This window comes from Schistosoma haematobium, chromosome 3, assembly GCF_000699445.3.
Source record: "Schistosoma haematobium chromosome 3, whole genome shotgun sequence".
Classification (NCBI taxonomy): domain Eukaryota; kingdom Metazoa; phylum Platyhelminthes; class Trematoda; order Strigeidida; family Schistosomatidae; genus Schistosoma; species Schistosoma haematobium.
Window position 1 is genome coordinate 24,595,979 of NC_067198.1, and position 15,082 is coordinate 24,611,060.

Sequence of the window (15,082 nt, forward strand, 5' to 3'; positions counted from 1 at the left end):
AATTAATTTTAACTCATGAAACTATGTATTTCATTGGTAATTACAAATATTACCTTGAACAATCAGGACAAAAATGGTCAGAATATACAAGTGGTGGAAGTTAAGTGTTATGGTGATATTCACTTGAAATTGTTATTGTTTTTCTTCTTAGTGACAACCAGTAGAGAATGGTACATTTGACCAAAAGTAGTTAATATCATGTAGTAAATTTATTTTGCAGCTTATTTACAGATCGGCATTTTTTTTACTTATTTATTGGTGTTACTATTTTTTTTTCAATGAACAATTTTAGACTATTTTACACAAACACCTTTATGAAGATTTTAACTAAGCATTACGTAAATTTTAGAAGCCAATGAATACAGAATATATCTAATATAAAAATCTAATTAGCACAACCATAATCTTATAGCTAGCATTCTACGCTAATTTTAAAAGTATGAAAAATGAAATAATAAACTACAGTTGTTCTCTAAAATGAATCCTTCTTTTAGTGTCCTGAGTGAATATTTCAAATGATTAGTTGAATTTAGGAAGTGAATAATGATTTACCTGTGTTAAGGTATACGAACATCAAAGTTAGAAATAATTCATGACATAGTAAAGATGTAGCATGAGATCATCGGTTCTTGTTGAAACCCTTCATATATTGCACAGAAAGTTCACAATCCATCACAGTATAAAAAATTCACATTGATTTTAACTAAACCAGTGCATTCGCTGTGTGCTGACAATGTAAACGTGTTACCAAATATAAAGGTATATAAACTGATATTCCAAACTTTCATTCATATAAAAATAACCTTTCATATAATCTAAAAATAAAAGCTACTATTGAACAATATCAAAAGAGTATTTAAGCTCAATCATTTTCTATATGATAGATTTATCACTGAAATATAATTAAGATCATCCCTATACAAATGACTGTAGTATGAATGAATAATTTGATTAGTTCAATTTCAATAAGTAAGCACAAGTTTCTGTATTATGCCTTAAGTCACTTTATTTATGAAGACACAAAACTAGATAAACGACCACTAGGCTGATAGATTAACAGTTAAGAGTTAAAATGCATTACGAATGTATAACATAAAGATTCAAAGTTCAATATTAAATTAAATTTGAGATTATATATATATATATATATATAATACAACCATTTAACACAATTATAAAAAATACAAATATATTATAAAAATATTTAAGATTGGATGCACTCACAGGTAAATCGACTAATAAACGAGCTAATAACTGACCATTACCAAGTGGACTTGATAGACGTTCGACCAACAGACTATCTCTATAAGCTTGAATAATCGATAATTGTGCTACGGGTCCCCACATTTGTAAATTTATTTGACTTGAAGTATATGTAATAAAAAAAAGAAAATATATATTGCTTAGTTACGATTACAATGCAATTTAGGCTTATTACAATAATCATGTGATCTCTATTCATATATATCTGTTCAAGTTACTATATCACATATTAGGACAGTGAAGTGAATACCAAATTAGTAGAAGTGGTATTAGTAACATTAAAGATAGTAAGATTGGGCATAGAGAATATTATTTGAAAAGAAGAATTAATTCATATCTGGGCATTATTTTACGATTAGCTTTCAAAGTCGTACTTTATTCTTACTTAAAGAAGTAAATCTAACAGCGACTACTATAAATTGCTCAGTGATCGTACGAATATTCTTAATGATACATAAATGATGTCAATAGAAGGAAAAAAAGAAACATTTGAATGAAACCATTAAATTTTGCTAAAAATTGGTCTTGTAACTGTATAGGCCAGATGATAAGGATGAATAATGCGCCAAGTAGATAAGTAGAGTTTTTTTTACAAAAAGTGATGGATATTTATCGGTTTAGGAAAGACAAGATATAAAATAGAACATATTAGGTTTTGTGTACATAAAAATTATATCACATATCCAGTCAAATAATCACCAATATAAGCCAGTATGACAAAGAAAATTATAAAAACTTTTGTGAAAATCACAAAAAACTGCATTTAGTTAATAATATTAAACCCTCAAGAGCAGAGAAAGGAAAAAGCAATATGACAGTTTTAAAGACCAAATAAATGATAAATAACAAAATGTAGCACTGTCACCCACTGAATGAACAGAAAAATGTTTGGAAGTGCTAGATATTGCACTGTTATTGAATGTTGAAAAAAAAATAGCTAGAACTAGGAAGTACCATAATCGAATAGAATTCAGTCAAACAAATGATAACATTGAGAAAATTCAACAATCAAAATGAAAAAAGGAATGTTATAATTGTAACATAAACATACAAGTATATACAGGAGAGAAAAAAGGAGTATTAGTGTGTATTTTAAAAACAGAAAAAAAAGTTCATCGGACTATTAAATTTTCATAGCATCACATGCATAATAACCATCATTATACAACGTCATGAATATGTATTGTTAACTCTCCCATTCACTTTCATGCTCTCTCACTCATCTTGATCAAAATCAGTTTAGTCTTCATTTTGTTGGTAAATTCGAACGAGAATAATATCAAGGATGTAGAATGATAAAATTTATTTGATTTTTTTAATAAAACAATGAAAATCTATATTGAGAATTACAAAATCAACGATGAGTAAATTCTTTGCTCGAACAATACAACGATGAAGAAGAGACAGTAGAGCCAAAAATTAAGAGAGCTGACTTAAAGTGACAGAAGTAACCAAACTAATTAGATCAAGATTCAACTTCTAATTTAAAATATTAACGTTTGTAAATCTTAAGCGATGATATTAGTAAATATGAAGATAATTATAAAAGTTAAAACCGATCGTCCATATCGGTAACAAATAGATACTGATGTTATACAGCAAATGTAAAGGATCAGATGATGCTCTATCTCTTCTACTAAGGGGCTATGAAACCAGAAGATAAGTGTAGGTTAAAGACTGATACATCTATACATAAGTAGTACTGCGGTTACGCAAACAATTAAATATGAAAATACAACTCAGTCATATCATTCAAATATACATTTACAAATCTATTTCTCAGTGAATCTACAGTGTTTGATGTTGTTACGTATTACCTAATAGTTGCATTAAAATAACTCTGAGCTTCAATAAACATCAGTCAGGCAGTCATTAACAACGTAGAAATTCGTACGTACGTACATCAGTTCGCGCTGCAATACCACACTAGCACAGAGATGCAGTTGTCCATTCAAATCCCATAGTAGTGGAGGTAGTAAAAGTATAAGCAGTAATCGGAAACATTAGGGTTTGAAGATGCTATTCAAGGATTATAATTCAGTGAAATAAATTTGGAAAGAGAACACAAGGGACATGACAAATTCAGAAGATTAGAATTTGGGAGAACATAAAGAGTTGATGTACCTGCGCCATTGCAAACAATTTTGAGCCATGTCATTCAGGGTCTATAACCATCAGTTGCTATCATCTCACGGTCCCCAACCAGGTATTCTACACCTAACAACATGACTCAGTCCACTTGTCAGTGACTTCATGGACTTGTGCCATGTTTTGATCTGGCCGCCCTTAGCTTTCTTCCAACCTACTCCTATACCATTGAACATCGTACGTCGAGGCAGTCGGTGGTTGGGCATACGTAACACGTGTTCCAGCCATCTCAACTCATGAAGTTTTACTACTTCATCAATGGATTTGCCATCCTTACCTAGTACCCGTTTCCTAACAACTGAGTTACTTATCCGGTGGTCCCAGGATATACGAGCAATGTTTCGAAGACACCTATGATCGAATACTAGTAACCAACGGATATCTTCTACTCTTACCGGCCATGTTTCACTGTCATAAAGTAGGACGGAACGAACTGCTGCGCAGTAAACACGTCCTTTGGTTGACAGACGGATATCTCGCCTACGCCATAAACGACACAAATTGGCAAAAGCTAGTCGAGCCTTCTGTATCCGTGCTGAGATTTCGTCACACACCAGACCACAAGGGCTGATGAGACTTCAAGATAAGTGAAGCAGTCGACACGCTCAACTACTTCACTCCCTATCATTAGTTCGGGTGTCGATGCAACCCAATCAATCCTGGAAGTAACATTTTGCACTTCGAGAGGCAGAACCGCATCCCGAACATGCTTGCATTGTTGCTCAGAGTGGTCAGAAGACTCTGCATTTTGTCAGCGTCTTCACCAAATAGAATTATGTCATCGGCATATTCTAGGTCAAAAAGTGAATATCTCGGTAGAAGTTCAAACCCTGCAAATTTAGATGAGGAAAGTGTCATCTCTAAAAGCACGTCAATGACAAAGTTAAACAAGAATGGAGAGAGTGGATAGCCCTGATGAACACCACTTGAGGTAATCGATTCTGATGACAGTTCGCCATAAGCTCTCACTCGACCAGTTGTGTTCGAGTAGAGAGCCTTTATAAGGTTAATGTACTTCTTTGGTACTCCATTCAGTGACAAACACTGTCACAGAACCTCACGATCAACAGATTCAAATGCTGCCTTAAGGCCGAGAAATACTACGATTGTGGGGTGTCTGAATGAGTGTCTATGTTCTAGGACCTGACATAGTGTGAACATCTGGTCTATACAACCACGTCCAGGTCGGAAACCAGACTGGTTTACTCTAGTCTGCTCTTCACGAGCTTTGGTTAGGGGTCGAAGTATTATTGAAGCTAATATTTTAGACACTATATTAGTCAAAATGATTCCTCTGTGATTGTCACAAGAGGACTTTTGACCCTTCTTATAGACTGGCACAATCAGTGATCGAGATCTGTCAGATGGGATTACGTCCAGTTCCCAAATTCTATCTAAGACCTCAGTTAATCTCACTGCTAATACTGAACCACCATCCTTAAAAATCTCAGGAGTAAACCTGTCAGGGCCTGCTGCTCTCCCTCGCTTCAGATTTCCTGTGGCTCTTTCAACTTCGTAAAGAGATGGACGACCGACATTACCTTGCCATTCAGGTCGACTGGAGATCGTGGGAAACCGAAGTGTGGCTGAAGGCCAGTTGAACTGATCCCTAAAGTGTTCTGCCCATCGATCCAATCTCCTGGATTGAGAATGTATAAAATGTCCATCTTTCTCTGAAATTGTTTCGCTAACAGTCGATTTCCTAATACCGGTTTTCTTAACAAGTCTGAACAGTTGTCTGCTATTACCTATTGTCGCTGCCTTCTCCACCTCTCTTGCTTTCGCTACCCACAACTGTTCGCGGTCATTGCGTACGCTTCTTACCAGCTTGCGCTTAAGCTGACTCCGCTCTTCGTTATGTTCAGAGCCAGATGGGATGAGTTTTTGAGCATCTATCGGTGCGGTAGATGCTGCTGAGATCCAGTGTTGCTCCCTAACCTTATGGTTTACCGTACTAGCAGATATCACTGATGTTTCCACAGCTTTTCGGATATCATTCCACGCTGCCTCGAGATAGGTATCACATACATGGCTGCCTAACTGTTTTCCTATTTGTTCCTGAAATATATTCTTAGCTGGACTATCATTAAGTAGAACTCTAAGAACTTGCCTTGCAGCGTCTTTCCTACGTCCAGTAGGACACAGACAAATACGCGCTCGCACTAGAGCATGATCTGAATCTAAGCATGTGCTCCAGAATGAGTGACAGTCTTCTATCGAACCCCTTCATCGGTGGCTGATAGCGATGTGATCTATTTGGGTCCAACGTTGGGACGAATTCGGGGGTCTCCATGTTAAAAGATGTTTTTCCTTATGCCTAAAGTTAGTATTTGTAAGAAACAGGCAGTTATCTGAGCATAGCTGCAACAGACGGTCGCCATTATCTGTTCTTTGAGCCACGACACCATAAGATCCACCTAGGTGTCTTTCCCTATCGCTTAGTTTACCTACTTGAGCATTAAGGTCACCAGCTACTATTACTACATCAGAGCGCCTAGCTTTTCGGAGAAGGTCGGAAAGCTTTCTGTAAAACTCATCGTTTACATCATCTGAGCTGCAGTCAGTGGGAGAATAGGCAGAGACGACGAAGAGGCAACGACGAGTGTCCCTATCTTCCCGAGTCCTTACTGTTCCGTTTAGTCGGACAGCGCACAAACGACTGTCTACTGGGATCCACTCTAAGAGAGCTAGTTCTGCCCAGAAAGTGAGAATCGAGTTGGTTCTTTATTTTGACATGGTGAGGTCAAATGAATGACGCTACTCGGATCCTGTATGCGTGTTTCTGAGACACAGTGCACATCGATGGCGCGACATTCTAAAGTTCTAGCTAAGGAAGCCTGTTGTCCTATTTGGCACAGTGTTCGGACGTTAAAATATCCTACGTGTGTGTTCAGAGCGTGGTTTCAGGAGACCAGGAATAACGTTCCGCGTACTCGAATCGTTTGCCTTAGAGGTGAGGAGATGATAAAAGAACGTGGGAAGGGTTAGTCGGGGAGATAAGAGAGGTATTAGGAGGTGTAGGGAGGATTTGATCGTGACCAACTTCATCTCGTGTGCTGTTACCGGTATGAGGGCTGATGTGATTGGTCAATCTATAAAAAAACTATACGATGTTGCAACACGGATTCCGGCTCCATGAGGAACACCTTTGTAGTGAAACCGAGATTCAAAACATCCTGTCGGTTGCCTAAGAGTGGACAGTAGAGGGATTTGCAGTTCAAAGATAGATTTTAACCAATCATATAGTCAAATATGTTTTTCAGCAAAAAAGTAACATCATAACAGATGTGAAATCAAATAAGGCAAAGCAAATTTTTACATACCTCACATCACGTACGGCACATTGTTCTAACAGTAGGCGTAGTGGAAAACGACTAGTCATAGACATACCATTTGGATCAGCAACATGAATTTCGCCTTCCCAAAACACAGATCTAGGTGGACACAACTGTGACTGTTGTTGGGTTATTTGAGACGATTGATGGACAGATATATTTGTATTAGCTGGAATATGTGACCGACGATGATTTTGTTGTGAAATAGTCATACTGGGTTGAGAAGGTGGATTCAATGAATGCTGTACTACATTACTATCATTTCTATTAATAAAATAAACAATAAATGTAAAGAGATATTACTTTCAAATATTAATTGTATCATATAGAAATGTTTTAGAAAAGTGTATTTAAAGTGTAGACCAATTAAAACAGATTCCTACAATTTTTAAACAGAAAAGTAATTTAGCGCACAATAATTGATTTTCAACCACAGGGTAGAGAATGTAGATGAAGAGAAATGGAAAGAAATTTAATAGCATTTTCGGTGCATTTTTTAACAAAATATGAAGTGCATGTGTATCATTTATAACACATTTTCAAACTGAATATTAGCATGTACACTTGTTCAGTTAATACATTAGACGTACAGATGAGACTAGGAAAATGAAAACATTTATGAATTTTGTTAGAAAAGGTGTAAAATTTCCTACTAAAGTCTTTATGATATGGCTCTACAATGAATACATGGTAAGGATAAGTTCACTAGTTATCAGTTCTTTTTCAATCTCATCTAAATCATATTTAATTCGATAATAAGCTCGATTATCTTCTATCTCAAACTTGATATTCAAATATAACACATACTTTCTCAATACTAGTTATAAGAAACAATCTTCATATATTATCGAATATGACATCATGAATAAAGCAATGTGATCGGCAATTTCATTTGTATAAATTGAAGAAAGTGAAGTGGCATTCGGATAATGCAGTTAGTTAGTCATGATTAACGAGGAGAAAAACACGAATATGCATTAGTCCTAAGTTGTCCCAGTAAAATATCTGAGTTGAAATTAACACGATAAGTAGTAAAGAGCAGAAATAATCGTAATAGTAATAAGAGTGAGAAATATTAAACATTTAGAAAATGATTTAAGAAGATAGAATAGAAATGTATATATAAAAGAATGCTGGAACTGAGAACCTAGATCAATATCCAGAATGACCGCAACTGTACAATTATGACCGATTCTCAATTATGTCATTCGACGTCTCCAAACACCAAAGTACAACTATAAATATATTCGACAAGATGGTAATTTTATAGTTTTTCAGCAGAAATAAACATCATCTAGGAGCTTTGCAAACTGAAAAGCACAGCTCAATCTTGTGATGTACACATACAAAAAATTAAGAACTTTTATGGATCAAATAATACAAAGTGAATAAATTATAAATAATGGGATTTAATAATCATGTAGATGAATAAATTCATACTAGTAGAAAGTAGCTGTTCAGTGTTTCGTGGTTTTCAATCACTGTCTAATCAAAACAAGCTTGTGATATAAATGTTTAAACAATTTGAAACTTTATTATTATCCTAAAATGAAGTAAATAGATTCATATTAGATAAAGTGGTATAACAATTAGTAGTAGCTCATCATGAATATTATGTTTTAATATCTCTATTTCAATGTTGAAATGTAACTAGACAAAGCTGAAGAATAGCATGAAACCGTTTAATTACATGCAAATTTCTAAGGCTTTTTTATATATCATCTACAGTCATATAAAAAAAATTTACCCGAGAAGACATGAAGAAGATTGGGGACTGGATATTTTCATCTGTGGCTGCTGTTGGTGGTGTTGTTGTTGTAAATTATCTTTAGGTATATAATTGACATACTGAGGATTATTCAATGGGCTAGAATTAATTGTTGCATTATTAGTATAAACTGTATTCGTTGGTGTATTAGATCTGGAATGTGTAGTGAAATTTTCATTTGTTTGATGATTGTTTGATGTTGACATTTGATTACTACTATTATTATTATTACCGCGAATAAACTACAGTTTTAGAAAAATAAAGAGAACACAAACTATGATGAGGAAAGCAGTAATATGATAAAGGTAGGGATATTTCATTTGTACTATGAATAAACAAGATATAAATTTGTTCCTACCTTAAAAATACCATTTAATTAAGGGAAAACATGTACATTCGTATTTATAGTCATATGGAAAATATGTTTATAGAAGGATAGGAAAGATTGCATCATAAAGTGATTCGAGACTCTTATTATCAGATGAAGTTACGCAATAATAAAAGGGTGAAAGAAAAATATGAGGCTGGAAATATTTACGAGTCTGAATTATTAAAGATAATTTTCTTCGCTGAATTCACCTTATTTTTATTCAATGACACAATGGGTTATTTTAATTAAGAGAAAAGGTTTTAAAGTGTCTTCAAAGTAGAAAGTCAAAAATTTATTTAATTCATTTGAGGTTACGTAGTAAATCACTTATTGTTGTGTTCATTAACACAAACAAAAACATTAATTATAATAACACTATTATCAGAAATAAAGAATACAGCATTATGAAACCAAATAGTCTCATGTAAAATAATAATGCGGACAAAAAATTTTAGAGACCTAACTACATTCGTAATTAAAATAAAATGTAGGAGTGGGTTTGATTTAATCGCGTAAATACAAACTTACATAATGCATATTCAATCATACTAAAAACGGCAAAAATGTGCTATGAACAACTTATATAGCTTAGTGATAACATTACAGATTATGAAACCGTATGATGTGGGTTTGAATCCAACAAATAGCATCAGTACCTCTGAAGATTCCGGATATGCATTGCCGAAATATCTCCATATAACTTATGACAGACATTTTGAAATTTTCAGAGCACTAGCTTGTTGGTTAAGGCGTTCAACTTTCAACCGCAAGGTCGTAGCTTCTAGCCTCACTCTATGTAGTTCGATTTGAGCAGCCGGATAATATCACTAGCCTCAAAGTCTAGTACATGAATCTGTAATTAATGATTTGTACGGTATCATGTCAGAAAACAAAAAAAGTAATTCACTTTAAATTTTATCTTTATCCAGAAGCATAAATATACCTAATAAATGATCAAGGTGAGCAAGAATTGCAAAGAAGATTGGTAAGCTGATTAAGTACCGAAAGAAAATCGTCAACTTCTAGATACTGATGAAATGTTTACGTCAAAGTCTGCTTATTTTTACAAAGTGTATAGCCTAAATATTCCTCATGGAATCATTGAGTATATAGATATGTTGTTCTTGTTATTATTATTATCGCAAAAATTTGTGTTTCCCCATTGATATATTCAAATAAGCTACTTAATTAAAAACATAGGTATAATGAACATTAAAAGGCATATTCATATTCTGGGTAGCGGCTAATGAATAAATGATGTGCACCGTTTTTTTAAACGACATGTATCGATTTTGAACTTTAGTGAAAACATTTTCGTAGACGGATATATATCCAGTCGACAAGTTCCAAACATGATGAAAAGAGTAACCTGGACACAAATTTGATCGCTACTGAAAACACTAACTTGTTGTGCAAACGAAATTACAAGGGAGAATATATTTTAGATGTAAAAAGTTGTTTAACTTCGATCACACATCTGTAAGTTCAACTTGACAGTATTAACTTTGAAATGTAGTTTGAGTGAAAACATTGTGTGAATGCTAACAGCAAATGTCATGAAAACCAGTACAGATAACTGTAATATCACTGAACAAAATACAGTTGTAATAAACAGTTTATAGAGATCGTAAATTGGATGAATACTATTCTCAGGGTATGATGTAATAACAATCCACAAAATCACTGGCTACCAATTATATCCAGGCCAACAAATGCAAATATCTAAGTTGGAAAAATTAAGAAAACTGAAAGCCACGATGGAATAACTTGGAGAGAATTCATTTAAACTAAATTATGTTAATGTATAACAAATTGTGTTAGGAAAAAGAACTAAATGAGACGTATTAGGAATGTTGGGAAACAACCAATGTGATCACGTTTTACCAAGCCAGTAAAAGATAGTTGGATATGAATACGGATGTCTTATTAGCCTTGGTAGGTTAGTAGATAACGATGAATTCCCTCCGTTGATATGGTGATATGATGAGGTAACTCAACCATATGAATAATTGTGTCACGTTACGTGTATTAAGTTATCTAGAATTGACAAACTGACTGAATACAAAGATAAAAAGCTACGTTTGGTAAAATCAGCCTGAATAAATGATCTTGCTCATTTTAAAAGTGGTGGGAGAGATAGAGAAGAGTTCATGATTTCCTTAGTTCATGTACAGACACACATCTGCTGACTGAATTTCTTCAATTATATAAAGCATCCAAGTAGTAATGAATAAATATTTCCACTTCATAAAATAAGCAACAACAACAAAGTGAATGGTATACAGAAAAAAAAACTTAATCCATTGAAAACAAAGTGGGAAAAACCAATATCAAATAACAATATTTTTCGGAATCAATAGAACAAAAAGTCAAGGAGACAATGAAATAAACATAATAAAATGACAATATACAGCAATAACAAAAGAGATTGAAGATATAATCGATAAGGATTGAAATCAATTTATACATATATAAATGAGCATATAATTTACGAGATTAATGAAACGATTTTTTCACAAAGAAAACAAAAAGATTGAAATTAGAACAGGAAGGAGGATTATTTATATTCTGTCAATTTATATATTATTCTATAACAAACTTATAAAGTTACCTTATTATAGTTATAAAATATAACGTCAATAATGGGAGGTACAAAGTGTTTAGATCTATACTATGCATGCAAACAGGTTTGTGTGAACTGCGATTGTAGACAACATTAGAAAGCAAGCTCATTATTGTTATAGAGTTATGATAGAAGAATTTTGTTTAACAAGGTGGTGAAAAATGTTTATCAGACATATATACATCTGGAAAAGAGTAGTAATGCTTTTCTAAACGTTTATCAAATAGCAAGTTATCATTAAGATCCCCTGCCTGTAATTTCGAAAATAAAGGATATAAATGTGCACGTCTGCAACTTTTTTTTCATTCATCGAATTATAAGAATATTATAATCACCATTAGATAAATGAACTTCACACTATTCGGCACACAGAGACTACTTATTTAAGCCCAGTAGCTAAATTCTAAGATAAAGAATTGTCGAATAAAAACATGAGTTAGATCATCTAGTAAATTGTTGGCTTCTTAGATAAGATCCACTTAAATCAATGTTTAGGGAGTGCCTTACAATTATATATATATATATATATATATATATATATATATATATATATATATATTGGTTATCTAATTGTAAACATTACACGGGCTGATACTATTAAGCCGTGCAACCTTAAAAATATTAAATTTATGAAAATACGACAAAGGTGTTATCGAAAATTCCATTAAGAGAAAAACGCAACTGAACTCTGTTTATTTAATAATGAATGAAAAACAGTAAAACAGTGAATTAATATTTGTTGGTTATGTGTAATAATTAGATTTTGAAGCATAGAAATTATACAGATCTTTTTAGTTATTTGTCTTCAAACCGTTAAAAATACATTGTTTTATCACATCCACATAGCTTTAAACTCTTGTATTATTTTGTTCTAATTTGAAAAAGTGGTCTGTATAAACGGATAGAGACACACATATATGTAAGATAGTGGTGTCTGACGTACATGGCATTCCAACTGATAACTAGCTGAAAATAAGTTATAACTGACAAGTCACTGTAAGGACCAGCGAATGGAAAGACAAGAAATTAATAGAAAATACCTGAAAACCGGAAAATACAGTATCTGTAACTTGTGGTTAATATTAAAGAACATTTAGGAATGAATCAATCAGTTGTTAACTATTAAATGCGACCATTATAATTAAATAACTTCCGAAAGATGAAAGATACTTCATTACTTTTTCCTCTATAATATTATTATTTATTAAAGAAACAATCTAATAAAAAGTGCCGAAAAGTAACATAAGCTAGCAAGCAAAGAATATAGATTATTCTAGAGGACGGTCGATACAAAAGAGATTATGAGATCATACTTTGGATTTACTGACGAAATGGGAGATTCAAGTTATCATAATTATTCAAACACATAAACACTGGTACAAAGGAGCACCAAATACATATGCATCACACAAGTCATTTGATTTGTGTGTCGGCTGTGATACTGCTCGGGTGCTCAGACCGAAGTAGGTGGTTTAATTAGGGGGCCACTCCCAAGCCTTTGACCTGTGGGTCTAATATACAAGATAGTGGAACAACGTTAGGAGATGCAGTCCCATGGTAGCCAGTGACCAGCGATTAGTTCATACGCCATTTGTTCCTTCAGGATACTGAAGCCCATGTGCACCATTGGTTTGTGATCAGAGTTTTGCAACTCCCCTAGATGGACCCTCCGTATCCACCAACTCTGTTAGAGCACCTGACGTTCACTTTTTGTCCTCTCAATCCGCTTTTCAAGAGTATTCAAAATAAATGAAAATACTTCCTTCTACAATTTTATATGACTAATTGAGAACTGGACCCAGTACTTTACCTTAATATAATAGGTTGAAAGATTAGGCTATTTAAAATATGCGGTCGGCTTGATATGTGTGAAATAGCTTATTTTGATGTTAACTTCCGTCAGTACAGTTCCAATCCATAAAACCTTCCGACATCCGATTTATGAACATCTATTTTGTTTAAAACAGGTGTACCTTGAAGAGATTACTAAACAAAATCATCTCTAACTATTATGTGGTTGTGTATATTAGTTAATAACATTTCCCATTTCTTCAATTCATTGAATACTAAACCAAATACCTGAGAGTGAATTGGTTTTTGAGTTCCTCCAGGACAAGTTAGACGATTTTGAGGAGAACCTTGTTGTTGATGAGGTGTTAGTTGAGGAGAATATTGTTTGCTAGGCACACGCGATGAACACGGTGAAGATAGACCAGAAGTGTTCACTGTGGTTGGTATAAATTGTGAACTGGGTGAGGGCGCATTTGATGAAGGCCGAAAAGAATTTTGTAGTAAATTAGGTGAAGGTGCAGTACCAGGCATTACCTTTGATGTATTTTGATCGTATAGAGACTGTTGATTCTGATATATATGACTAGTGTTATGATGATAGGCATTGTATGAAGACTGAATTGAGGATGGTATTAGTTGATGCGAATGTAGTCCACCAGAAGCTAGTGGAGAATGAAGCTGGGATGCTGGATGAGAATTGTTAGCCACCTGTAAAGGTGATACAGTTCCAGTTTGGGAGGCATACATTCCTTGAGGTGTAGCTACTGAATCAGAGCCATATACACTTCCAGGTGTTTGATCAACCGAATTGGGTCCAGAATGACCAGCTGATAGTGAGTTTGCCAATGGTGTAATACCCTAAATAAAATGAAATCAATATTAATTAAAAAAATGAATTCTTATCAAAACGTTCAAAATCTATCTTGACTTCAAATGACTTATATATGACTGAGTTCTTAATTAAGCTGAAATACTGTAAACCACGTCGTATTTTCCAAAAAAAAACTCATATAGAGCAAAAAAAGTCTGTAATATAGAATGATTCACAACTTATGGATTATTCATACACAAGTTTGATTCAGCACTGGACTTTTTTAACATTAAAGTTCGGAAGAGACGGAAAGAAGCATTCAATTGTGATCAAAAAGAGATATAACATTGATTCATATTATTAATTGGATAGCCATTGTAGTTGTGTTCAAATCAGCAGTTGAAAACTGAAGGTGATATGTCTAAAAATTGATTAGTGAGGCTGACGTAATTTCTCCCGTAACTGACATAAATACAACAGTATTGCAATACGGTGTATTTTTTGTATCATCTTTAACTGTCATCTTTGCTAAGAAGTGATTGTTCTTCCTATTTCTCATTGGTGTTTACTATGAATTCTATAGTTTTGGAATGTCATTAGTCCGAAGCATGAATTGTCTTACTGGTGTCATTACTGAAGTCAACACGACACGGATTTGAATAGCAGGATCTATCAAGATCTAATAATAACACCCTTATAGTGAAGGATATGGAGTAGACAATCAAATAACAATATGTACGACAGGAAATTGGCAAATACTTATGAGCACAACGAAGTTAGGTTTTCAAAGCAATCAGTAAATCCTTACAATCATACAGATGTAATCTACCCCACATACTTTACAAGTTTCAGTGATACATCTAGTGTCAGTTTAAAGACAAAATGTGTCTATGAGAAATAATAACAAGTAACACAGAAAGCTCTTTATAATGCGCGAAGAATGTACAATTACTTTCGTTATACAATAAGTGTA

At 33.7% G+C, this 15,082-nt stretch overlaps 1 protein-coding gene across 1 annotated transcript in view; it reads right to left on the bottom strand.

Annotated features, from left to right (window-relative positions):
- The window catches only part of MS3_00000090 (uncharacterized protein), a 60,602-nt gene that overhangs the window by 13,966 nt on the left and 31,554 nt on the right, over positions 1–15,082 (bottom strand). Inside the window, exons 7-10 of the mRNA XM_051207998.1 lie at positions 13,587–14,156; positions 8,494–8,756; positions 6,735–7,010; positions 1,225–1,363 (exon numbers count right to left, since the gene is read on the bottom strand). Of these exons, the coding sequence (XP_051069354.1) occupies positions 1,225–1,363; positions 6,735–7,010; positions 8,494–8,756; positions 13,587–14,156 (1,248 nt within the window). The remainder of the gene's footprint in view (positions 1–1,224; positions 1,364–6,734; positions 7,011–8,493; positions 8,757–13,586; positions 14,157–15,082) is intronic.